General features: G+C 40.9%; 1 protein-coding gene across 4 annotated transcripts in view; it reads left to right on the forward strand.

Annotated features, from left to right (window-relative positions):
• LOC129749082 (dedicator of cytokinesis protein 9) overlaps positions 1 to 27,310 on the forward strand; it is a 291,520-nt gene extending 264,210 nt beyond the window's left edge. For 3 of the 4 annotated variants that reach the window (XM_055743930.1, XM_055743932.1, XM_055743933.1), the window contains exons 8-12: positions 9,799 to 12,906; positions 12,971 to 13,117; positions 24,526 to 24,736; positions 24,809 to 25,097; positions 25,158 to 27,310. In XM_055743930.1, the coding sequence (XP_055599905.1) occupies positions 9,799 to 12,906; positions 12,971 to 13,117; positions 24,526 to 24,736; positions 24,809 to 25,097; positions 25,158 to 25,395 (3,993 nt within the window). In that variant the 3' untranslated portion in view covers positions 25,396 to 27,310. The remainder of the gene's footprint in view (positions 1 to 9,798; positions 12,907 to 12,970; positions 13,118 to 24,525; positions 24,737 to 24,808; positions 25,098 to 25,157) is intronic. The other variant, XM_055743931.1, reaches the window with a different exon arrangement.
• Positions 27,311 to 27,684: the final 374 nt, after the last annotated feature.

Consider the following 27,684-nt stretch of genomic DNA (forward strand, 5'->3'; position numbering starts at 1 on the left):
TGTTTATTTATTTTACAAAGTTCACATACCTTGACGTAGTCTGAAACAGTTTGTTTCATATTTGGCCAAGAGTATAGGGACTTTAATTTTTTGTATAATCTATTTATACCTGGATGACCTCCCGTCGGAGAGTCATGGTATTGTTTTAATATGTTTTTAATTTCTTCCGATGTTTTTATTTCAACAGGTTTCTCGTAAATTAATATGGTAGCGTTCCTAAGAACTGCATTACCGAAACTTTTAAATGAATTTAAATCAACATGTGTGAATATAATGTCGTTTGTTTGTATTGCTAGCTTTCTTGGATATGTTGCTTTCGTATTTGAATTATCGGCAGGCCTGCCATCGATTATTTTTAAAACTTTTTCTAATTCTATTCTAAAGTTTTCGGGATTTTCTATTGCTAGAGCTAACGTTGGAGTTAGTCTCTTCCGGAATTTTTTATCGTATATTATCATATTTATCGATGTTTTATCATTATTATATGAAAATGTTAATTTTGGCAAGTCGAATGCTTCTAAACTACTGACAGCTTCGTACACGTGAAGTTGATCAGGCTTCTGTGTCTGGCTGGTAGTTGTTGTAGCAGCATTTTTCTTTGCCATAGATCTAGTTACTAAATACATGTTTTTTAGTGTGTCTGACGTTATTTGAATTCTAGATAACGCATCAGATAACACATTTGAACTACCTTTAATGTATTCTACCTTAAAATCGTATTCCTCCAAATCCCATCTCATACGTGTGAGTTTGGATGAGGGGTTTTTAAGTGAAAATAAATATATTAGTGGTCTATGGTCAGTACGTATAACGAATTTCCGGCCATAGATATATGGTCTAAAATACTCGATGGCCCAATGTATGGCGGTCAGTTCCTGTTCGATTGTTGATTTGTGTGATTCACCTTTTGTAAAAGCCTTGCTGGCAAATGCAATTGGTAATTCAAAATCTCCAAAACGTTGAGCCAGTACTGCTCCGCAAGCTACTTTGGACGCATCTGTAGTGATAATAAAATCTTTTGTGTAATCGGGGAACTGTAAAATATTTGGTGATAATAATTTCATCTTAAGAGTGTCGAATGATTTCTGACACTCCTCGTTCCATTTGAATATTGAATCCTTGCGTAATAATTTGTTTAGAGGGTTGGCTATATCTGAAAAATTTTTGATGAAGCGACGATAGTAATTACAAAAAGCAACAAATCGCCGAACTTCATCTGAATTCTTCGGTACTGGGTAGTTTCGAATAGTATCATATTTACTTTTGTCGGGTTGTATGCCATCTCTCGAAATATGGTGTCCTAAATAAGTCACCTCATTCTTGAAGAAATGGCATTTAAATGGATTTAATTTAAGTTTGAATTTTCTTAAGTGCTGAAACACTTCGCGTAAATTTGCTATATGGTGATTAATTGAGCATCCTACTACGATAATATCATCTATGTAGAGGAATGCACAGTTTGGAGGTAGACCGCTTAACGCGATGGACATCATGCGTTGAAAGGAGTTAGGGCTTATGTTTAGACCGAATGGAAGCCTATTAAATTCAAAATGGCCTTTATCAGAGGAGAAGGCTGTGTATTTTTTGGAATTTTTGTCTAATGGGATTTGATGAAATCCAGACATTAGGTCGAGTGTAGAAAAGTATCTTGCACGACCCAATTGATCCAAAATTTCATCTATCCGCGGGAGTGGAAATTTATCTGGGGTTATTTTTTTGTTCAGTTGACGGTAATCAATTACAAGACGCCATTTTTTACTTCCATTTGAATTTGATTTCTTTGGAACAAGTAAAATAGGCGAGTTGTAAGGTGAGGTTGAATTTTGAATTATCCCTTCATTAAGCATGGTCTGTATTTGTTCATTAATTTCATTTTTTTTGAGATTCTGGCAATCTATAGTTTTTAATATATGTCGGTTTTTGGTCATTGAGAGCTATACTTTGTTCGTAAAAATTGTTTTCCGTAAGCAAATCACCTTGAAGCGAAAATATGTCATTAAATTCAATGCAAAGGTTTTCAAGTTTATCTCTGATATGAGGATCACTGTTTTCAAGTTTCAGTTCATTTTTCAGTTTCTGAGCTCGTTCGCTAATATTTTCTTTGTTTGTGTTGTTTGAAATAGCACAAAAGTAAAAATTTGATAGGGGTTCATGTTTGGGATAGAAGTTTGCCGGTAATAAAACTTCCTTAGTTGTAGTATTAATAATTTTAACATTACAATTGCCTTTATTTACCAGAGTATTAGCGCAAAATACTCCTGGGAATATTTCTTCTGAAAAAATTACACTGTCTTCCTGAATGTTAATGTTTTCAAGTTGTTTGATTATCTCACACCTAGCTGGTATAAGATTTGAGTTGACTTGCTTGTTTACTATTGGAATTGTAAATGTTTCAAAATTGTTTGTCAGTTTGAGAAGCCAAGAATCATAATCTATATTGCATTTATGGTTTACTAGAAAATCTCTCCCTAAGATTCCATCAGTAGGAATCGGGAAATCGTTTCTTACTATGTGAAACATCTGAGGTATTTTAATATCATTTAATATGATATTTGTTTGCGTAGTACCCATTGTACTTACGTTTCCATGGCCAATTCCAGCTATGTCACATTTTTGGCTTGGATAATAAATCTGAGTTTTTCTTAATAATCCACATTTGACAACTGATATATCAGATCCGCAATCAACAATAAATGATAATTGCACATCGGACATATCAACCATCAGTTGGACGTAATTGGTGGCAGACACATTTATTGTATATGCTGCCCCAGCTGTACCCCTAAAGGGTGGATATTTCCATTTGTTGACTGTAGAATATGTTGTTGCTGTGGCATTTGAATGTGTGGATGCAACGGCATTTGAATTGCCTGGTGCGCTGGCGGCTGATATTGTGCACCGCCTTGGTGTGCTAAAAACATATTCGGTGGATACCGTCCACGCTGAGTCCAATTGCCTCTTTGATTCGAGAAATTACCTCGATGAGACCAATGACCCCTCTGGTTTGAAAAATTTCCACGATTATGGGGCGAGTTTTGGTACCTAACGTGTCGATCATGTTGGTAAAAGTTTGAATAATTACCACGTCCTCTGTGGTTTGTTCCACGCCCTCTTGGGTGGCTTACTCGACCTGTTAAAATTTGAGCATTTGTAGCAGGTGAATTGTTGTTACTGGTGATTTCATTATTTTCCATCACCTTTTGAATTGCGTCATTAATTTTGTTGAAGGTCCCAGCCTTCAAAATAAGTTTTGTGTCGGTATTCTTGCTACCGCTTATTAGAGCCTCGACTCCTTTTTTGGTTGCCATCGTGTTGGCTCTGTTTGCTGGGATTTCTTCCCTTACATAGCATGATTTAAGTTGTGTTGTTAAAGTTTCAACTTCGTTACAAAAAGTTTGAATTGAATCTTTTTGTCTGGTTGCTTTTAGCTTGGCCAGAACATTGTCCGAAGTAATTTTTGACTCGCAGTGTTGTTTTACTGCGTCTATGATGCCTTGTAAATCATCGGCTCCTGCAATTACTTGCCGGGCTACGCCTGTTAGCCGTGATTTTATGAGCTTCACTACGGTAACTTGAGCTGTTTGTATTTGTGCGGCCGTGGCTGCAGCAAAATCACTTTGTACCGTGTCATTGAATAAATTTACGGAGTCAATGAAAGCATCCAAATGCTGTGGTGCGCCATCATACATTTGAATCAGCGTCGTACCCAATTTTACGTCTACCTTTGGGTTTGCCATGTTTCTTTTATGTAACTGTAAAAATGATAACGACACTTTTGCTAAGGTCTTAAATGAAATCAGATGATTTCGATCAAGCTTTGAATCTATTAAAGTTTTTATTTCGCCGTACAGTAACCTTGCCGACTTTATAAAAAAAATCTGTTTGGTTCCCCCAAAGAGATCTATTAAATCTAATATTTCGTTGTAATAGATTCTACTTTGGTTTAGTTTGTTCAATAACGTTGCTCTCCTGTATCTTCGATTAGGATTTTTCTTAAGGTTAACTAAGATTTTCGACAAATCTGCCAGTAGTGAATCTACTTGGTCCATAAATTAATATTATTATTTAATTCTGTTTTCTGCTGTCATTTTTGTTACACTATTATGATTTTTTCTTACTTACAGTTTTCTATAACATTGTCCTACCTCACGTTTGTCGGTTTTGTTGTTGGTTTTGTTGTTAGCCGCTGGCATACTAACTGCGCTTTTGCTCTACTCAGGTTTCCGGTTACTGTGGTGGCTGTCGGTGGGGACGCTCCATGTTGCCGGTTATCCCTTTGTTGGGGCCGCTCCGAGTTGCCGGTTGACCCTTCGGTGGGGACGCTCCTAGTTGCCGGTTATCCCTTTGTTGGGGCCGCTCCAAGTTGCCGGTTGACCCTTCGGTGGGGACGCTCCTAGTTGCCGGTTATCCCTTTGGTGGAGCGTTACTAGCTCTGTCACTCGTGTACACTTTACTCTTTTGATATTTCAGCTACTGCCACACTGTTCATTTTAGCACTGTTTTTTTTTTTTTTTTTTTTTTGTTTGTCCCTTTTTTTTTCTCTGGACTTTGCCTTTCTTGTTAGACTTTGTCTAGATCTGCCATTGCTTTTACACTTAGGATCGTTTTTTTCTGCACTCTTTTGTGCCAAATTTTGTAAATTACAAACACTAGCTGGATTGTAACTAGCACTAAGATGATGTTCAGTTTGAGCGCATGATCTTCGTGAAAATCGCTATGGGTTTCCTGATTGTTTATAATGGTGAGATCTTTATCTCCCGACACTGATGCACTAGGTTTTGATGCACCTGTTCCCATTATTAGTCGCTGTTCGCACACTGATGCACACTTTACACTAGATCACAAATTTCTAACACCTGGACTTGGTTTTTTTTTTTTTTTGACACTTGGCTCTTGTCACGGTATTGCCATGATACGATTTTACTCCGTTGAAGGTTGGATTCAGATTGATTTTTTATTGTTCGATAAGTTCTTGACAAGGTTCCTACTGGAGACGCCTGAAGCACCGTTCTATGTAAAAGCCATGTACACGATCACCAATCCGTGATCGATGTACATGCGAAAGAGACAAAGACAGAAACCTCGAAAAGCTATGACTGCACACATGGTAACAGCGAGGTTCAGTAAATTTGAAATGCGACACTTTCGTTCGTCGCAGTAAATGCTGATGCTGAATTTTGTGCAGGCATTGAACTGAAGGTTCAATGCCGGTTAGTAATAAATTTCTCAGCATGTTCTCACTGGTGTGGTCTGCTGAGGATGTAAGAATTGGAAGGCATGAAAATGACATGTGAAATCCACATGTCACAATCCTCTAATAGTTTCAAATTAAGAAACGGTGGTGTTTTGTTCTTCTTGTTAAATTGTGGAACAGGAACTACCACCCGCAGAAGAGTCCCAGAAGAAATATATTGGTGACATAAAATATTGGAACTCCAGGTAATCCTACGCCATTTTACCGTTGCCCATAACCGTCCCCTAATTGGTTCCTACACATTAATAGGACCCCGCTGTTTCGAGTTAAAACTCAAATTAACTCAATCTGAGAGCGTCTTGCGCGACGCCCGATAACGTCGACCGACAACCGCTACAACGTCGGTTTGACCTACACCGGTACCTGGTTCAGCACCCAAGGTGGGACCAGGTACGCCTTTGCCACGCGCCGCTCCGCCCACCGTCGAAGGAACACTCAGCGAGAATCAGCTGACCTCCAAGCCGACCTCAACGAATCCGAGCACGACGCCGAAGGAGGAGGAAGGAGTACGTTCCGCTACTTTCCCGCAACGCAGCTAAAGGTTAGATAATTGAGGCACTTAGGATCAGAGGGGTGCAAGTGATTTTTTATCAAAACTGAGATAAACTGTTTTTTGGATAGTTAAAGTATAGATTAACATTCTGTAGAAGACACAGGTCAAAAGAAAAATTATTTCGATGTTTTTAAGCTATTTATAAAAAAACGTGTCAATGAAAATCCTGTTTCGTTTGGTGTCAGAAGGATGCAAGTGCACTTGCACCCTTCTGACACCAAAGGATTATACTTTTAGGCTGATTTCATTAGAACGTATTTTTGTCAGTTGAAAACAACATCATCTAGCTCCGACTAGGATTTTCTACTGGTTCTGACTAGGATAATCCAAAGTTCCAAGATAAAGAAGTGATGAAAATAGATTCAGGTGTAACTTCGTCGGCATGAAAATCTCATTGTTAAATATGTATACCAAAAATTCTAAAATATTTTTTTATGGCAAATTAAGCTTATGCTAATAGGGATAAAAGGCAAACACAAAACGCACTTAACAATAATTTTTTGGGAAATATATCTAAGAAAAATCTCTCGGATGAAAGCTTAGAGGATTCAAAGTTTTCGACAGGCTCTGATCATGATGTCACATACTATCCCACGGAACAAAATGAAACTTCGAAAAGTTCAGATGAGTCGTTGCGACAGGTAGTTTATAAAAAATTACATTAAGTCTTTTAAGGAATATTTACATAACTTTTTAGGAAAGAGGCCTGGTATAATTAGACCAAAAAAAGAAAAAAAATAAACATCCACGGTTCTTCTGGAGAACCAGTAGTTGCTGCTGCTGCAGTTGCTAGCGAGAATGAGTCCATTCCTGGAGAGTCAACTGGCCATTCATCAAGACCCCAAAAACGCCAACAAAATCAGGCCGTCTGGAAACTCATCTTGCGAAAAAAGCTACGAAACCAAGGGGAAGCTAAATGAAATTAAAAATTAAATGTGTGAACAAAAACAAAACATCTAGTATCATACTGAAAATACTCGTTACATATAGGTTCCAAAAGAATGCTATCATATTGTTTGGAGTCAGAGGGGTGCAAGTGTCATTCTTGGGATCAAAAGGGTGCAAGTGAAAAATATCAATAAAAGTCGTTCGCCGTTTTAACATAAATATCGCAAAAACTTTGGTTTTTCTTTGAGAATCGTTCATTTTAGACCTCATAAGACACACTCCATCGAAAATTTAGTAGAAAAATTGATTCGATAATTTTGATTTAGAAAAAAAACTTTGAGGCCCGTTTTCTCGAAATCATCATTTCGGCACTTGCACCCCTCTGATCCTAAGCGCCTCAATTATAAGAAAGTGGTGGGTGGATTCTACAAAATAAAAAAAAGGTACCAATTGCTAAGCCGAGGAGTTTTCCCTTAGATTTCCCGAACTTCCCTGCAACGTAGTATTCTTGTGGTAAGCGTGCCGACCCTAGGGATTGTTAGGGGTTCACAGCACTTTCTACCGATTGGCTAACAGCCAGTCTTACAACATCGACACTCAACCAGTATAATATTCATACGCCAGGTTGGTCTCCTGTAGTAGAATGTTAATACATGGGCCCCGGAGAGGCGCAAGATGTGGGTTCAAGTCCTACCGGGAGACAAGGTGAATTTTTTTCGCATGTTTTTCAATATCGATTTTCTTTTATCTAGTCCCTGAAATTTCATCTAAGTTGGATTGATCTCTCTACAAAAAAATTAAATAATTACTTCAGATTGAAATCCATCAAAATTAAAATACCAGATTGACGGTTGAAGGCTCTGTGAAAAAATTCAAGTCTTTGTTCATATTGAAATTTTGATCTGGAATCTAAAAAGATCTTAAATTAAAATTTCATATTTAATTCATAATCTTCATAATTTTAGCTCATTTATGAGCTTTATCTGAATTTTAAACATAAATTTTGTTTCTGAATTCGAAACCTGAATTCAGATTCAAAATTCAGATACAGAATTAATATTCAAAATTCAGATTAAGCTCATACTTAAATGAGTTAAAATTAACAAGATTACTATTTCATTGAGGGATTCAAATTGCAAGACATCGCAGACTTATAATATTGATTGTTATTTCAATTTAAAAATCTCAAATTTGTGACTAAAGTCAGTCAGTTTTGATTTTAGAAAAAAAAAACATCCACGGGATTTTATTTAAGGAATTCATGTTTGGGAAAAGTATTTGCGGATAAAGGAACATGTAATGTACGGGTAACAACAATATTATTACATACAAATTAACAATATTATTACATATTGCAGTTTTATTAAGATTTCAAATTTCAATTTCAAATGAAAACCTTGAATATTCATCGAGATTGCAAGTATCAGGCTCGAACCGCAAAACCTCAATTAATTAATTTTATTTCCGAAAATTTAATTTATTTTCACAAATCATTAAAATCAAATCAATCGAAAGATTCGTTTATTTAGCTTATTTGATTTTAGCATAGGTTTTTTTTCTAACAATCTGAAAGCTTTTTAAGAAAAACTTATTCTATGTTCAAATAAAATAAGCTGAATCTACCAGGTTTAATGCAAATTCAAAGATTTCAACTATCGTCGATGAAAGTAAGTTCTATAGTTTGTTATTAAAAGATTCTTTATACAAATCTAGTTTACCAGTTTGGAGATTTCAGGATGTATTTTTGAACTTTTCTATTTAATATATAAAACTCATAATGTAAAATAACTTAAAAGTGAACAAGTGAAAAGTAATTAGAAATATTTTTTTTATTCGTTCATTGGTTGAGCAAAAATATCATAGAAAAAAAAAGACTATCAAAGGAGAGGGGGCATTGGGCAGTTCTTCCTACGGCCTTGATGCTGCAGGAAAACAGCATACACCTACATCAATTTCAGTTGATAAATCAAACAAGAACATGTATTAAATTCATTCACATTGGCGCATCTGTGAATTAATTTAAAAAAAAGCATAGCGAAGCAAAAAGTTTTTTTTTTACAAAACTGGTGTTTCGCTTCGTCAACATTTTTTTTTTCAACGGAAATTTTTTTGAAAACTTTATTAGTTATGCAACGAAGGATAATTTGAAAAATATACATATTTTTCTAACACATATGTTGAACTAAGGTTAAATCCGCTTGCACTTCCCGCAGTTTACTTTGCCAATATGGAAGTATTTTTAAATTGCGTTGATACAAAAAAATAACAAAAATGTCTAGTATTTTGAACAAAAACGTTTAAGGTTTTATATCAAAATAATTATTCGGTATTGATCTTGTCAGCGAGCTTCGGTAAATAGTCAGATATGAGGTATGTTAGAAAATTTTGGTTTTGCGTAGCCTCGCTTAAAAAATCTTTCTTTCCGCGCGGTTATGTAACTTTTTCTTGCTAATTCCATTTCTCGTTGACTGTGGGCTTATATCTATTCCCGATTTTCAATAATCTATTAAGGCGCCAGCACTAAATTTAACTTGTGAAGTCCGGACTTCCGACTTCCGACAAAGAAAAGAGAAGTACTAGATGGTCGGAAGTCTGTGTTTTGTTGCCAGTTCACCAGCGACGTTTCTAAAAATTTTATTAAAATTCGCAATATCCAAATAATTTAAAGCGGGAGAAACATGTCTCCAAAATTTAGAAGCATAAAAGCATCACGGCCATTTGATGGATCATTTTTACGAATCGAATACATGTTTTGAACATTTAAAAGTTTATTTCCGAAAAGATTAATTGCGACTCGAGCGTTTATGATTTGTTAAACTATATTCAAACGTCTACATCATCGTTTCCTCGGCTGTTCATTTAAAACAATCTTCGAGAAATCGCCATCAATCATGAAAAAAGCAAGCATGATATTGCTTCAACTTGTGCACGCAAAAAATCTAATCTACTAACATAGACCGTTCGCGCAACATCAATTAACCAGTAGTAAATCTAACCTAGCTTGTCTGTTTTCTCTGTTTCTTGTTTTTCCCGATTTTTTCCTCTCCCGTGCATCCCTCATACCAACAACTGGCCACACGCTACAAAAATTCCATCCCTCTAGCAGAACTCCGGTCCCGAAATTCAGTGGATCGACAATCAGCGGCCGATCTTCACCATAAACTTCCGGCTCGATTCAACCGTACTGACCACGGATCAGCACCTGCATAATTTGTTCGTCCATGCCGAGCGTCTTCTAGAACAACCCAAACCTGTCGCATTGCCAGCCGAATCGGAGACATGCAAAATTTTGAAAGCGGCCCATGCCATTCAGAGCAATTCGTTGATTGCCTTCTTGCCGACGATTCTGAATCAGTTGTTTAACTTGTTGGTAGCAACAAGTAGTGAAGAGATCGGTCTCAACATCATCCGTTTACTAGTCAACTTGATCTACATGATTGCCGAAGAAGCTAAGCGGAAGGAACTGCTTCTGGCTTACGTGAAGTACGTATTCCGTATTGAGGGGTTTCCCGTTAATGGCTGTTCGCCGACTTCGCAACACGTTAGCACCGTACATGGTGAACTGTGCCGACATCTGCCTACGCTTCTGCATCCAAACAACACCGACTTCTTGTTGATCAACAAGTTCATGAAGTTTTCGGGAGTCTTCTTCGACATCATCATAAAGAGTATGGGACAGTTCCTGTTGTCAACTGGCCGAATCAAAATGCAACGGAACGAAAGGTTTCCGAAAGAATTCGCTACACGCATTGAGTCTCTGTTCCAGGTGTTGCTGCCGTATCTGAACTCCCGGCACCAGAAAGAGATTGGCCAGGAAACCGAACAGCTGAACCAAAGTCTTGCCGTATTTGTGAAACGGTGTCTCTCGTTTATGGATCGTGGTTTTGTATTCAAGCTGATTCGGCTTTATATGGATCGCTGGGGGCCAGGGGACTCTCGTATTCTACAGGAATACAAGTTTGCCTTTATCAAAGAGATTTGTTCCCACGAGCATTACATTCCCTTGAATTTGCCATTTCTGTTGAGTCCAAACAACAGACCACCGGATTTGCTGCAGCAGTTTTGTTTATCGGAAGAATTTTGCAGACAACACTTCCTAGCTGGGCTGCTGCTGCAGGAAGTTAAGAGTTCTTTGAACGAGATAAGCCATACCCGGAAGGTAGGTCTGACGATCATGAAGGACCTGTTAGCGAAACACGACCTTGACGATCGGTACCAAAACAAGGGCCAGCTGAGCAGAATTGCCCTGTTGTACGTACCCTGGTTGGGTATTGTCCTGGAAAATTTGAACCGAATAGCCGATGGTATGGAAAAGAAGAAGCACGATTCGATCGGCACCAACAGAATGTCCTGTAGCAGTAGCTATGTTTTCGCAAGGGACACAACTCCGACAATTCAACCTTCATCAAATGTAACCTCAAACACCAGCACACCCAAATCCCGAAGCAACAGAGTCACGCTACACTTGGGCGATTGTCCTAGCCCCTTGAGATCATCGTTACATCTGAAAGATAACAGTTTTCTTGCCACCATAGCCGGTCAGATGTCGCTTTCGAATGGACATTCAACGGCATCGCTCAATTCGGAATGCTCAACGTTGTCCCAGGATGGCACCGTCGTGATTCGTCAAAATGGCAGCCAAAGCGATTTGAACCTCACCGGTCGACCTAGTCATGCACGATCTGTCAGTGTGACTCAGCCAACAATCATCCAAAGAACCGATCGGTTTACCGCATCGGAAACCAAAGATATGCTCATTAGCTTCCTGTTTGTTGTGAAGCATCTATCGCCGGATCATTTGAGCGCCTGGTGGCACAACTGTACCGAAAGTGAGACGGTACAGTTCTTCACGGTCTTGGACCTATGCTTGGTGTATTTCAGATACGTTGGTAAAAAGAACATTCAGGTACCGATGGAAACCGGTAAAGATACTCGAAGCGTTAAGTCCATCAAAGCTAGCACGCTTCCAGCTAGGATGGTTCCTCCCAATAGCGAATCAGCCAATTCTTTCGAATCGGGTACACTAAACCATCCAGGCAGCAGACTCAATCTAGAGGACGAAACAACCCGGACTCAACGAGCTCTTTACGAATCGAATCTAGCCACCGAGATCGGACTAACGATCCTGGACTGCATGGGACTGTATTCGATACAATTTCGAAACTCTCTGCTCGAAAGTTCCGTTCTACCAAAGCTAGCAAGAGTATACTTGCGGTTTCTCCAGCTAGGACAATCGGAAACCTTGTCGAAGCACGTTTTTGCTTCACTCCGGGCGTTTATCAACAACTTTTCGTTAGCTCTGTTCAAGGGGAATGCCATACTTTGCGGACAACTTGTCTACGAACTGCTCAAGTGCTGTGATAGCCGACTTTCCAACCTCAGGCAGGAAGCTTGTGCTGTGTTGTATCTGCTGATGCGAAGTAACTTCGAGTTCAGCAACCGGAAGGGTTTAACCAGAGTCCATTTGCAGGTGATCATTTCCGTATCGCAGATGATCGGGAACGTGATTGGGTTGAACAATGCAAGGTTTCAGGAATCGTTATCGATTATCAACAGCTATGCCGGCAGCGATAAAGCCATGAAGGGAACCGGATTCCCAATGGAGGTCAAGGATTTGACAAGAAGAGTTCGAACGGTATTGATGGCAACGGCTCAGATGCAAGCGCATCACATGGATCCCGAACGACTACTGGAGCTGCAACATTCTTTAGCGAATTCGTACGCATCGACTCCGGAACTACGCCACACATGGTTGGTCACGATGGCTCGCAACCACGAACAGAACGGTAACATTTCGGAAGCAGCCTGCTGCTATCTTCACATTGCGGCCCTCATTTCCGAATACCTTAAGCTGAAGGGGTGCTGTCCGGTGGCTTCAGGGGCCGAAGCTTTTGCAAAGATCTCCCGGAATATACCGCGCGATGAAAAGGGTCTCAAGCTGGACAGTGGTGCACAGGACTCGCAGTACACTGAACAGTTGCTGCTGGATCAGCTTAAGGAGTGTGCCGAGTATTTGGATCGTGCTGAGAGACACGAGTGCTTAGGGGAGCTGTATCGATTGATAATTCCAATAGTGGAGAGTCGTCGAGACTATCCAGGCCTTGTGCAATGCTACGAACATCTTACCCAGTCGTACAATCGGGTAATTGAGTTCAACAAAACTGGTCGACGTCTGTTGGGGCGGTTCTATCGAGTTGCCTATTACGGTCAGGTAAGAACGTTTATCTTGATGGTGTTTTTGCTAATATGAAAAATTAATATTTATTATTTTGCAGATCTACTTCGAGGAAGAGCATGGTGTCGATTTTGTCTACAAAGAACCGAAGATAACATCGTTGAGCGAGATTTCGGAGCGACTTCACAAACAGTACCGAGACAAGTTCGGTAGCGACCATGTGAAGATGATTATGGATTCTTGCCCGGTAAGTTTCGTTTTATTAAACTGTAGATATTCTTTCGTGAGCTACCATAACCTATGATACGCTCCATTAATATTGATGCCCAACGTTGTTTCAAAATCCAGAAGAAGATAAAAGTTCTTATCGATGATCTTTCTCCGCAACAAATTAAGGTCGCCTTCGCCCAGCGAGACGTTCTGAGATAATTTTACTGGCAACGAAATTCGTTCTTTACCTGATTTTTTATCACCCCTTTCCAGATTTACAACAAAAGAGGCCACCAGTGCTGCAAATTATCAGTGTCAGCTTTCAATTTGCAAATTATCAGTGTCAGCTTTCAATTTTCAATTGAATTTACTGCAGTTTGCGTTCAGTTCATTTCCATCTGCGTTCATCTGATAATGAACAGAAAGCTTAATCCCGAAAGCACTCTGCACACTCATTCACGAATCGACAACATCGGTGCTCAGTATACATTCAGGCTCTTTGCAGGTTCATGAGATTATCCAATCTTCCTTTTCAGTTTCAAGCAAACATTGCTGAAAGTGAAAAAAACTCAATTCGATTATCATTAAGTTTAGTTAAATTGTGACAAAGCTTGTTCGATGCGCTAGACTTGCGGAAATCGAATAATTGCTGCTGAGATTTCTATTCTATAGAGGTGGAAAGGTTGAGAAATAAGTGTTCGGGTTGGCGAGAAGAACGCTGGCGAGGGAGCGTGTGGGACGAATGTGGGGGACAAAACTATGACAAAATTACGACAAAAATGTAATAAAATGATGAAACAAATATGACAAAAAATTTGGACAATTTGGAAATGACAAAACATGACAAATGTGGTAAAGTATGACAAAATTATGACAAAAAAAAATGCAAAAATCTGACAAATATGACTTATATTTTACAATGCAATAAAAAAACGCAACTCTGGCGAAAATATTACAAATGTGATAAAAATATGACAAATTTTTTAACAAAAACTTCAATATTTTGCAAAATTATAACAAATGACACAAATGTGACAACTATAACAAAAATATGACTTAATATGTGCAAAAAAAATTCAAAAATATAACAGGCGTGCTGAAAATATGACGAATATATAACAAAAATTTGACATAAAATTGTGATAAAAATAAAACAAATTTATGATATAAATAAGACAAACATGACCAATTTATGATTAAAATATTTAAAAAAAATTAAATGGAAGGGACAAAAATGTCGTTAAACTATGTAAAATTATGACAAAGTGGTAAATATATGACAAATGTCATATTTTCAGATTATTGTCAATTTTTTTTACCAAATTTGTCGTAAGTTTGCCATGTTTTTTTCATTTTATTGTTAATTTTTTTGTAATAATTTTGTCATATTTATCAGATTTATGTCATAATTTTGTTTTATTTTTAAAACATTTATCATATTTTTTACTAAGGTTTATCGAATTTATGTCATTTAATTGGTTAATTGTCTTAATTTTGACATATTTTTGTCATATTTGTCAGATTTTTGTTATAATTTTGTTATTTATTTTGTTATTGTATTATCAAAATGTTGCTATATTTTTGTAATATTTTTCATATTAATTGTCATATTCATGGTTGGTCCGCACTTCTCAAACCCGACAGTGCGCTGTGTAAATCGCACCGTTATCTTCTTCGATTTGTAGAGCACCACACTTCATTCCGAAATGCTCTACACTCGTTTCCGAGTACAGCCGAAGCCAAGTGCCGAGCAAAACCAGTACCCCAATAGCAGCACTACTATGTGAGCAGGAAAAAACCCGAAATACACAACTGAAGTGCATTTTTTTCCTTCTCTTCCTAACACAGTAGGCAAACAAACAGCACGAAACGATATTGCTTCTTCTTCTTCCTTTTCTTGTTGGGAAAGAACCAAGCCTACTGAGTTGCTTTAGCGCTGCTCCCCTACACTTATAGAGAATTTGTTTTCGTGTGGTGGTGCACCGGGGCACTACCGGTAGTGCACTTTTTGCTGTTTTCATGCTCGTTTTCAGGATGAGTAGTCCACTGGTAGTGCACCATAAAGTGGACGGTGGAACACTCTGAAAATATTCGGTGTTGCTTGCGCTCTCACCAATACTATCATGAATTTTGACAGCACGTGCTTCCCGATGTAAACAAATATCAGCTGGTTGGTTTTTTTCTATACCGCAAAAATTGCGTTCGAGCTGTTTTTTTCTCTTTATTATCCCGAAGAACGGAAACTTGTTCCGAATTCAATACCAGAGCCGTTTCCAACAGAGGCGGAGAATTTCACCTGGTTGGCACGTTCCAAAGCAAACAACGCTCCCAAGAAGAAATGTGCCCAGAAGGCTTGCTGCAATCGGTTCCAGGCGATGACGAAAAAGAGCAGCAAATCCGAGTGCAAAAAGGCCAACCCAAAGATCTGGTGGAATCGCCCAAACCGAACAGTTTTCTTGTTCGGGAGGGTCCTATAAGTTGGTCTCCACAGCAAGAATCGTTCAGCTGCATCGAAGCTACTCTGCTTCGAGCTGTGCCTTAGGGTGACGATGCTCGGTTGCGCCAAGTCCCGGATTCCCACCCGTTGCCCTTCAAAAACGTTAGTTCGAGACTACACTCGTATGAGAGCTTGAATTTCGTTCGTTTCGGTCTGTTAGCAAAATTTTCTCCCCCGACTTCCGCGATCTGAGTTCGCCAATTTGACTTCCAAGAATTTTTCTTTTGTAATCTGGAAACGGAAATAGGTACTCGAACGAAGATGAGATTTGCGAGGAATAAACGTTCACAATACCGGAACCTTCAAGCTGGGGTAACTGCAGTCTAGCAGCAGCAAACATAGACCGCCCAGAATCAGCCGGTATTGCAGTTATCATCAGAGCCAGAGGCGAATCCACCAAGCAAAATAAATCTGAAATCTTCACAATTCAACATAATACATAAATTCATGTTAAAATTTTCTTATTATTTACTATAATGATCAAATTTGTTTCAATTTTCGAAATCAAACGAAAACAAATACCAGCTGTAATGGATTTTTGACAGCTTGATGTTTTCTGTTGACACTGCCGATTTCACGTACACCAACAAAGGTGGGTGCAAAACTCGATTCATGCTCGTTTTCAGCTTGGAAGGTGCAACACTTTCGGGTGGTGAAAACAAATACGGTATTAATGTGATGATCTTTTTCTCTTGCTCTCACCCTGACGAAGCGTTCTCTGCTCTATGATTTGGTGTACGCCCGGCGTCTTAACAGAGCAGGGCAAGTGTTTCAGAACGAAAAGTTCACTGAGTTGCATTTTTCAAGCCGCTCGGGGAGAAATGGACAACCATGGTCATATTTTTAACACATTTGTCAAATTTTTATCTCATCTGTCAGAATTTTGTCATGTTTTTGTTATATTTAATAGTTCATTTTTTTGTCATATTTAGGCCATAATTTTGTCATATTTTTTTAGATTGCTGTCAAATTTTGTCATATCTGTCAGATTTTGGTTATACTAAATATTGTCATAATTTTGTCATGTTTTCACCATATTTATTTCATTTTGTCATAATTTTGTCTTTTTTTGACCACAATTGTCAAATTTTTGTTATATTTGTCAGATATTCACCTAGTCGTCATCAAGAAGTTTATATTCATCTATCTTCCCGTCCCCTCTGAACAATCGTATAGTCTAAGCTTATTTCAAATCGTGTTTTCTTTTCGAATCCCATTTCACAATTTATGAAAATGGCAAAAAAAATGCCTACTGAAATTATTAGCAACTTTAGCTGACACTGATTTAATGCTAAAGCTGCATTCACTGATCGAATGCAGTGAGTGATAGAAACGCCTAAGCGAAAGACGCTTTCGTAGCAGTCGAGTGAAACAAGTTAGTTGGGGTTTACGAATGAGCTTTCTACTGACTGATAGACATACTCGCAAAGCTTGCCGTAAGCACGAAGATAACCGAGCCGATCAGAAGCTTTTATATTTGTTGACTTTTCTATTCCATTCATTTCAGTTCAAGCTTTTTACACTGATAGAAAATCACAGTCAATATCATTCGTGCTATCAGAAAATTTGCATCACTGGAGGCCACCCATAAAGGGTGATACGGTCAAAACTTGTTCAAGGAAAAACGCGTGTAAATCGGTGAAATCGTTTATTTAAAAAATCGAATTAAATTTCTTTTTCAAGTTTAATTAGCATAAAATTCAGGGAAAATATTCAGTTAGGCTTCCGCTTTTCCAAATCCGAATTTCCGGGCCTTACGCTTAACACCTGTCATCAGATTTTTTACAGCCACCTTGTCCACCTTCTTCGCCGCAGAAAGCCAGTTTGCCTTGAACTGCTGCTCGTCCTTAGCAGTTTTTTTGGTCTTCTTTAGGTTCCGCTTGGCAATAGCCCAGTATTTCTCAATTGGGTGGAGCTCTGGCGTGTTGGGAGGGTTCTTGTCCTTGGGAACCACCTGCACGCTGTTGGCGGGCCTTTCTATCGTAATGGGAAAGGCAGCAAACGTTTATTCAAACACTCTTTCACGCAAATTTCTTGGTTGACAGTCCCGGAAGCTATGAAAATGCTGCTTTTTAAGCCACAGGTACAGATGGCTTGCCAAACCAGATATTTCTTCGCGAACTTTGACAGTTTCATGTGCTTGAAAATATCTGCTACCTTTCCCCTTCCTTTTGCCGTATAAAACTCCTGTCCCAGAAGCTGCTTGTAGTCGGCTTTGACGTAGGTTTCGTCGTCCATTACCACGCAGTCAAACTTCGTCAGCATCGTCGTGTACAGCCTCCGGGATCGTGCTTTGGCCGTCGTTTTTTGTTTATCATCGCGATTTGGAGTCACTACCTTCTTGTAAGTCGATAGTCCGGCTCGTTTTTTGGCTCGATGCACGGTTGTAGACGATACACCCAGCTTATTAGCGGCATCTCGGAGAGAGAAGTTAGGGTTTCGCTTGAAACTATCGGCAACTCTCTTTGTCGTCTCAGCGGCTTCCGGTTTTCGATTTCCTCCCGAGCCAGACTTCCTGACTGTCTTCAATCGTTCCTTAAACACTTTATTTACATTTGTAACGGTTTATTTGGCAACTTTTAGCGATTTTGCCAGCTTTGCGTGCGAGTAGCTCGGATTTTCGCGATACGCGAGCAAAATTTTGATACGCTGCTCTTCTTCCTTGGACGGCATTTTGACAACTGAAAAGTGAATTCCAAAATCAAAATAGGAGCAACATTCTGCACACACACCCACACCTTCAAAATGAGGGGTGTTCAGGTTTTTTAAATGCAAAATTGAAAGAAATACGTCAAGTTGGTATTAACCAAATTTTGACCGTATCACCCTTTAGCCTAACTTGTTGGAAAAATCCGTTTCAAAAAATTCCCAACGATTGAGTTATTCATTTTTTTCACTTTGCTCTGATCACAAGATGTTTGTCCAAGACAAGCAATCAAACACGAGCCTCCCTCGTGGCAATGCCGTTTTTTTAGTTGGTAACCACAGGTGGTAAATCCCGGTTTACGGATTGTATTCCAAGGCACGGCGAGCCACCGCGTCCCCCCAGTTTGCTACTCTGGGTCCATGGGTACAATGGGAAACCTCATGATATACTCCGTGTATATCCCCTACTCCCTAAACTCCACCTGGGGCCGCAGACCTGGTTCCCACCTCGAACTGTTGAGCACACTATACTTCAATAGTAGTGGGAGGTCTAGTTCGCGCTGAACTCTCCTCTAACGACTTGAGAACCGACATCTCCTGACTCGAGATTCCCACACAAACCTCTCCTCTTCACGACTTGAGGCCTGATCTCTCCTCTAACGACTCGAGATCCGACCCCTCCTCGCATCGACTCGAGGTTTACCTCTCCTCTGCACGATTCAAGGCCCGATCTCTCCTCTAACGACTTGAGATATGACCTCTCCTCGTAATGATTCGAGGTGACCACTAGTACCCCTCTTCTTGTTGATAAGGGGCCTGATCCCTCTTCTTACGACTGGAGACCCGACCACTTATCATAAAGACTCGGGGTTGACCACACAAACCTCTCCGCCTGGAGGTTCGAGGCCTGACCTCTCCTCGAACGACTCGAAGCCCGACCTCTTATATCCAGGATTCGAGGTTCACCACCTTGCCCGTCGTGTGCCAGATCGAGAGCAGCTTACCCTAGACTCACGCCTGTCACGGAACACGAGCGGGACTTAACGCACCGATTCGGATGAATCCCGACGAAGACGTCATCCTACTCCGACTCGAGTGGCTCACTCGGCGTCGAGAGCCACTCACCCGTGGGCATTCCCCGATCGTGGAATAACCCTTTCCCAACGATTTCTACTGCGAAGAAGGTCAAGTCTTATCCCCGTAGCTTCTGTCGTTGGAAACCGCCCAACTCGCATACTCCCCAAAGGTGGAGCATTCTACGCACGATCGCGGCGCACCCACGGCATCCGCTACGCTGAAGATGTTGCCTTATCTTTGTAGCTTCAAACTGTGGGTTGGACGCACTCTACTCGACAGCCCCCCGTCGATGGGGTCAGTCTACTCCGACCGTTGTCCGGTCTTCTTTATCCTCCTTGGCTGGATTTTTGACCTGCGGATTTTTCTGCCCGTTGTGTGCCAGATCGAGAGCAGCTTGTCCTGGACTCGCGCCTGTCACGGTACACGTTCGGGACTTTGAACGCTACGACTCCGATGTTTTCCGATGGTGACGACATCCTACTCCGACTCGAGAGGCTCGCCCGGCATCGAGAGCCCGTGGGTATCCCCCGACAGTGGTTAACCCTCTTCCTCCGAGGTCCGGTACGAGGAAGGTATAGTCTTATTCCCGCAGTTTCCCCCTTAGGAAGCAGCACTACTCGACATTGGGGTATCCTACACACATTAGCGGAGCACTCCAGACCTCCGCTTCGCAGAAGATGATGCCTTTTCTTTGTAGCTTCGACCAAGGGATCGGACGCACACTACTCAGGTGCACCCCGTCGATGGAGTCACCGTTCGCGGACTGCCATTGGTTCCAGCTCCTCTGCAGGGCAGTCATGATCTGGGTGAACCCATTGCTGGCCGCATGCCAAGTGTTGGAATCCGCATATATCCTCTGTACCACGTTGTCTGCTGTCGTGTCGGGCCCACAGGCGGCAAATATGGAAGAACGTACCGCCGCAAACCTCGGACAGACAAACACCACATGTTCGGGTGCTTCCTCTACGTCCCCACAACCTGGGCAATATAGCGAAGCCACATGTCCAAACCGGTAATGGTACTTCATGAAGCATCCATGACCAGTCAGGAATTGCGTCATATAGAAATCCACTTCACCGTGCCTTAATTCGATCCAGCTCCCGATGTGCGGGATCAGACGATGGGTGCGCCTTTCTCTCGTTGAGCGGTCCCACAGCTGCTACCAGTTGGACATAGAGTCCTCATTGGCGAGATCTCGTACGTTGGGCGTGTCTTTATTGTCGTAGCAATAGACATCCTCCACTAGCAAAACCGAGATAGACATGACGCCCGTCACTACACAAGGCGGCTTTGGACGACATGGTTCGGTATCCGCTGATAACTCGCAGGTTCATCAGCCGCTGAACGCTGCTAAGTCGCTACAGGTTACAGTTTCTCCCCAGGGCCTGCCCCCTGGCCGCTGCTCCGTACCGCAAGATTGATGCGGTCACACTTGCCAGGATCCACTTTTTACAACTTCGGATGGCCGAGGAGTTCGGCATCATCCGTGTGAGTGCGACCGTGGCCATTGCCGCTCTCTTGCACACGTAGTCGACATGGCTCGTAAAGCTGAATCTGTCATCTATCATCACCCCTAGGTACTTGATTGCGCGTTTGGACACGATAATGCACGGTCCAACTGCAATGGTACCTGTTTGGGGTGAGATTAGGTTGGTGATTAGCACCATCTCGGTTTTAACACCATCTCGGTGTCAATGAGGTTTTTTTTTGTCAATGAGGTACAAAGAATGATATGTTTACAGGTTGCCCTCGTGGGACTCCTTTTTTTCTATGGATTTGAGGATTTTGCAATTTGGCTACGCTGCTACCAAGCTAGAATCCCAAGAACGACCACCCCGGATGGTTTCTCCGCTTCCTTTTGCTGCAGGAAAGATCGTAGCTGAGTGCGCCTAAGCCCCACCACACACGTATGAGTCCAGATTACGGTTATACCGCGCCCTAAGATCACGTTGCTTTTGAATTGTGGTGTCATACGAGACCCATGACCTTTCATTAGCTTGGAAAATTTGGTTGACTATCTCTCTTTTCGTTCTTCGTCTTTTCTGATTCGTATTAGATCGTGTATGATTGGCGAGATTTCTTCGACTATAGCATTCACTACATTTTCAGCGTTCAAATTTTGAAGTTGTTGACGCCTTGAAACGAATCTGGGAAACGAAGCTAGCATATTCTGCCGATTCCACCGTATCTACGCATTCCGGACAATATGGCGAGCTGATAAGCTTAAGCCGATGAAGATATTGCTTTATCGGCACCCATGATCCAAAAGGAACCGTTGTCAAGTAGAAGTTGATCTCTCCATAATTCCGATTTATTCAGTCTGAAAGTCGCGTCCATCTTCTGTTGTTGGATGCGTTCCATTGCTCCATGCCACTTGAGCATTGACGCTGCTCGTTGAGCTTTATGCACTCTGTTGATATGGTCCTGTATGCTCAGGAAACTCGCATGGCTTTCAGCCGATATATTGTAATAAAAAAGTCAGGCTTTCAGGATCCTGAGCCACGACGGAAACTTCCAGCAGCTGCTCATGAACAAAATGGGCTGGCTGGTCAACACACAAGCTGGCTTCAAGCGCGTGTCGATAAAACATCCGGCTGGTCATCAAATTACCAAATTCCGCGCGAACTACCTTCAGCTGCGACGGAGAATCGTCGTCCCACACAGCGTTCACTGTACCGACTCCCCGTTTCTTCTTTTCAGCGGGAAAGTCTTGATGACAGCTTCCACTACTGCCAAAGTGTAATGTCATTTGAATGTCAGCGAACCTTTTCTCCCGATTTTCTTGGTTGCTGATATTATGAACGACAATGGATTGAAAATTGATCAACGATCAGCAGATGTCTGGCTTAGCACGTTTTAGCGTGTTTAGTTTTTGTTTGGTCCGTTTTGGTCGTTGTTTATATTCAAAAATGGGTGATTTTGATTTCATTTTTGAATACACGCTCTCTATAGTTTTATGAGGAAATGGGTTCAAAATGAAAGTTTGCGAAAAAAAAATTAAACCGTTTCATGAACTTTGAATCAAAAATGTTCAAACGTAATAGTGTGCTCCGTAATTTAAATCTGTTGCTCTCTACCTCTGTGGCTCCTCCGTATCGTATTCTCGACAGTGCTACGCTCGCAAGGAGACGTCTCTTGCTACTCTTTGAGCCAAGGCAGTTCGGCATAATCCAGGCCAATGAATCGATGACTTCGATGCACTCTCACAACAATATTTGACATGCGCACCAAAAATTAAGCGATTATCGACCACTACTCCGAGGTATTTCAGCTGCAGCTTCGAAGATGTCGTGTGTCCTTCAACAGTAATCTCCATGTGCGGCACAACTCTTTTGTTAGTCACGAGCACAACTTCGGTTTTTTGGTGGGCTAACTCCCTCCATCCAAATGCCAACCCTTTCTACGGACACCGTTGCAAGGTCGTCTACCTCCTTAATTGTTTCGCAGGTGATCATGAGCACGATATCGTCTGCAAATACGACTATCTGCGTGCCTGCTGGTAGTTTCAGCATTAACTCCTCGTTATGCTTGGAATTCTAAAGAACAGGTCCGAGTATGGAATCCTTTGGAACACCCGCTGTTAGGGCAGTAGATCGTAACCCAGTTTCGGTTTCGTACGTCAAGACTAGATTTTAGAAGAAGCTTTCTATTATTCTGCAGAGAGCATCCTGATCCTGTGAAGCGCTTAGGCAATAGCTACCCAGTGGGCATTGTTGAAGGCGTCTTAACGTCGATTGTCACAATAGCGCAGTAACGTACAGCTGTCAAATTCTTTTGATATGCGCGCTTCGCGTACTCTGTCACCATTTGCATAGAGCCCACCTTATACCATATTTGTTTTCTCCCCTCGTTCAGTGGAGCACTTAACCCTACAAAAACAAACACAAATCGTCGCCAGAGTATTGCTGCCTCACTCATTCACACGCGCTCACGCAACACTGGCAAAATTTGCGGTGGGCCACCGTCCGTAAGCAGAGCTCCACTAGGTCAAACCCAGTGCAATACTGTCCGAATAAACAAACGGTATGACAGCACTTAATGGTGCACCAGTGCAACACTCGGCATAAACAAATACGTTATTAGATCTTCCTTTCCGAAAACCGAACTGTCTGGCGGACAGTCCACTTCACCTTCTGTGTAGATTATCAGTCTGTTGGCCCAGTAGCTTACCAAGGGTGTCCAGCAGACAAATGGGTCTGTACGATGATGGATGCTCTGAGGGTTTCCCATGTTTCGGCAGTAGCACCAGCATCGCCGTTTTCCACGAATTGATAAAAGATCCCTCGCCGAGACACTTTTGTAGCAACACTCTGAAAGTATCCGGATTAGTCTGTACCGCCACCTTTAGCTTTTAGCGATAGCCACAGGTTCCTCGTTCGTTATTGGCTCGATGTCGTGGGTTCCGGCGTCGTACGGGACCATGCTGCGGTAAAAGATGTGCAACGATCCTTTCCAATTTTTTCGGATACTTTTCGGTCGGCAACCTTGGGCCATCGAATCTAGCCATTACAACTCTTTAGCGCCCCAGTACTCCTCTTAAACCATCCCAACCAGGTACTGAATTGCGTGTTTGGATCGGATATCCGGTCCAACGGCAATAGTGTATGATTGGGAAGATATCTGGTTGATTGCAGGGGCGTCTCGTCTTGGTTTCGTTATAGGTCTTGGAGCGTATGACATCCTCCAATGTCTCAGTGGCTTAGGTGGCGCGGTTTCTCAGTAGAGGGTCCCGTCACTACGGAGACAACGTGACTGGGATGCTTATCGGCAATAGTTCGTCGTACAGCATGCTCCACAAAACTGGGCCTAGTGAACACCCTTCATTGCATTGTTGGTGTAAGTCTTCAGTTCCTCATAAATCTATGCCAGATATGCCAAGATCCTCAACTCTGTGCGACTTAGCTTTGACGCACCTCAGTAAGCTCCTCCTAGTTCTTGACTAGAAAGACCCCTACATATCTAACGACGACCTAGACGTGGGTGTTGTTATGACCCTTATGATATCATAGAGCTACGACTTTCAATACTAGTAGGGAGAGTAGAATGGGCAATTCAAAAGTAAAAAAAATCTGGAAACTATGCCCCTTCACCGTAGTGTAGAAATCCCCGAAACGGGGCCTAACGCTGAAGACGAACTTCACCTCTTTTCAATCGCTCAAGTTTTGCATTAATTTTTTTTTCAAGTAAGTTGTAAAAATACTAACGGATACATCCATTTTGAACAGGTGGACATCGCCTCGTTGGACCCCAAGATCGCCTACATCCAGGTTACGCATGTGACCCCGTATTTCTGCAAGGACGAGCTGGAAATACGCCAAACCGAGTTCGAACAGAACCACGACGTCGATACGTTCATGTACGAGACACCCTTCACCCCGGGTGGTTGCGCTCGCGGTGCCGTCGAGGACCAGTGGAAACGAAGAACCATCTTGACGAGTGAGTTTTTTTATGGGTTTTTCTTGTAGGTAGGTAATAGACAACTGTTTAATATTTCGAATACTCCAACAGCTCAATACAGCTTCCCGTACGTGTTGAAGCGGATTCCGGTGAAGGAGCGGCAAACGATGGAACTGAGCCCCATCGAGGTGGCCATCGATGAGATGCAGAACAAAACGGCCGAACTGGAGGAAGTGGTTCTGGGACCAATCGATCTGAAAAAGCTCCAGCTAAGGCTACAGGGTAGTGTGGCCGTTACGGTTAATGCTGGACCGCTGGCTTACGCATCGGCTTTCCTGGATCCCAAGGTAGTCGGCAAATATCCCGCCGATCGAGTTGAGGATCTGAAGGAGGTGTTCCGGTAAGCTACTCTTATGACTATTTTTTAACGAATTTTGTTATTAACAGTTTTTTTTTGTAGTGATTTCACTCGCATTTGCTACACGGCGTTGCAGATCAACGCGAACGTTATCTCGGCGGATCAACGGGAATACCACTGTGTTCTGAAGGAAAACTATGAGAGCCTGTGCCAGGCGCTGGGAGATCTCTTGGGCGAGTTCCTGTACCCGCTGGACGATAGCAATAATAACGCACATCGGCACAGTCTAGCCTTGTTCAGTGCCATTAGCGGAGCGCCGAACAATTCGAGCACCGCTTAGGAAGTTTTTCACTGAAGACTCATTCTTTCTTTGGAGAGGATTTAAAAAACAAAGTTACAAATAACGCACAGTTTTATAAACGTTTTACAATAGTCAAACAATCAAAATAAACTGAAAACGGTTGGCATCTTCTCATTTGGTTCCAATTTTCGAGAGGTTTCTTCTAAAAAAAGGAGAATCTTTCTCTTATTTCAGCTTTTCAGAATCGCTGCTGTAAAATAATTTATTCGGAAATGTATTATCGTATTGTTGGCTGTCGGCTCAGGCCGCACATGTTTTAGGTGTAAACATTCATGTACAATTGCATACAATTGTTATAATCGCAACTACAAAAAAGCCAGTAAAAATCTTACTCTACGAAATTTCGAGCAGTTCGAGCAGACCGTCACCCAGTTGGCGATCCTGCCGAGACTTGCTAAGTAAAATTTCAAATTGGAACTTACCTCGCATAACTTAGTTTCAGTTTATCTTGGTGTCCCCGCCTGTCGTCGGAGGACTCGTTGTGTATATTCTCCATATTTGTTCATTATTTCTTCTGCTTTCTGTGAATATCAAGAAGCAGCTTCTTTGTTCCGGAATGTGACCGGTGTTGAGAAACACCTCAAAATCTCATTTAGTTAGTAATAATACTGTAGAAATTATAGCTTAGATATCCACGAACGCTACGATGCTGCTCAAATCTTTCCATTACCTAACCAGTTACTGTCTACCGATAGCTCAAGCCACAAACTATTCTAGTGTGTCTCAATAAAATTTGACAAAAGCCTACAGATAAAAATCTCTACTCAAGACTGCAACCGAACATGAAACTGTTTCAAATTACACTTTACAGTAAGATTTCAATAGAGCATGTGTTTGTTCGATGTTATCCCTCATAGTGTAGTGTCATTTAGTTTAAGTAAATTGAAAAACAACACCAAGACGCAACAAAAAAAAAAGGTGATGACTACTCTTATAGCTAAGAAAACTGTCTATATGCTGACTTTATATGTTCAATAAAATTTAAACAAATAAACTAAGAACAACATCCACAAAACATTTCACACTAGTCATATTCTAGCTGAGTTTAAGTCACAATCTATTCATTTTTCCGATGTCTTCTTGTAAAAAGTTCAGTTGTTATTACGCATAAAGTAGTGTTAGGATCCTTAGAACCCTTTAAAATCATTAAATCTGTTGTTAATTAATTAGTTAAGCTAAAAAGATTCTTTAAAACCCTTTTCGAAAAGAAATGTTTTCATATAGCATTAAAATCACCGAAGGTGGATAATTTTTCTTGTTATGACTATTTATGACACACATATTTTAGTCTTTCTTGAACATCACACCGAATCTGTCACTCAAAGTACGATTAAATAAACTGTAATCTCAAACTCTTAGAAAAAAAAATCATCACGCAAACTGATACATCACTTTCCGCACCAGGAATTTTTTCGTTACCCGAATCTAAAAAGAAAATCTCACTAAAGCAAAGAACCATCACCATTACTTTTTCTAAATATTCTTAACACTAAACCACAACCTACTCAAGGAATGAATTATGAAAAATAGGAAAACTAAAACCAGCACCGGGTTCCACCTTTTGTGGGAGAACCGTTCTTTTTTCGAAAGCAACATTTTTTTATCGAAACAAAAAAACATACACCACATACTCCAATCGATGATATAAAAAAACCATAAAAGCATACCTATACATATGTTACGACGATGTTGCCTCAGTAAAACGTAGGATGTTTGAAGAAAAAAAAAAACGCAACATGCATGCATGCAAATCTACTTAGCCCCCAAAAATAAACGCATCAAATGATTCCCCCAATCTTACTGTGTAACTCTGTGTTATTGTTGTGGGGACGCCCGCAACTACTCTTATCGATTAAATAATGTAGTCAAATAAATAATATTAATAAACATGAAATGTGTCGTTTACTTTCCTTGGATGATGACAATCTATGAACAGGAGAAACTAAATGAAGAACTAAACCCCAAATTATCAGAGACTTTACCAAATGACAGTCAAAATCTGAATCGAATCATATGCTTCGATTTTAGGACGCCGAAATGCATAGCATTCAAGAAAGCATCCTGAGATGCCACAAGGTCACAAATTTAAAAAAAAATGTAAAAATTGAACAACTCCACTAAAGATGCAAGCAAATGTGCATATCACTTAATATGTAAACATAACCCTAGTGTTAAAGCTCTTAAATAAAAATAAGTAATTAAAAAAAAAAAAAAACGCCGAAATCTTCCAAAACCAGTTATTAAAACATAGCCACAAAAAATGCTGTT

The sequence above is a fragment of the Uranotaenia lowii genome, chromosome 2 (assembly GCF_029784155.1).
Source record: "Uranotaenia lowii strain MFRU-FL chromosome 2, ASM2978415v1, whole genome shotgun sequence".
In the NCBI taxonomy this organism is placed as follows: domain Eukaryota; kingdom Metazoa; phylum Arthropoda; class Insecta; order Diptera; family Culicidae; genus Uranotaenia; species Uranotaenia lowii.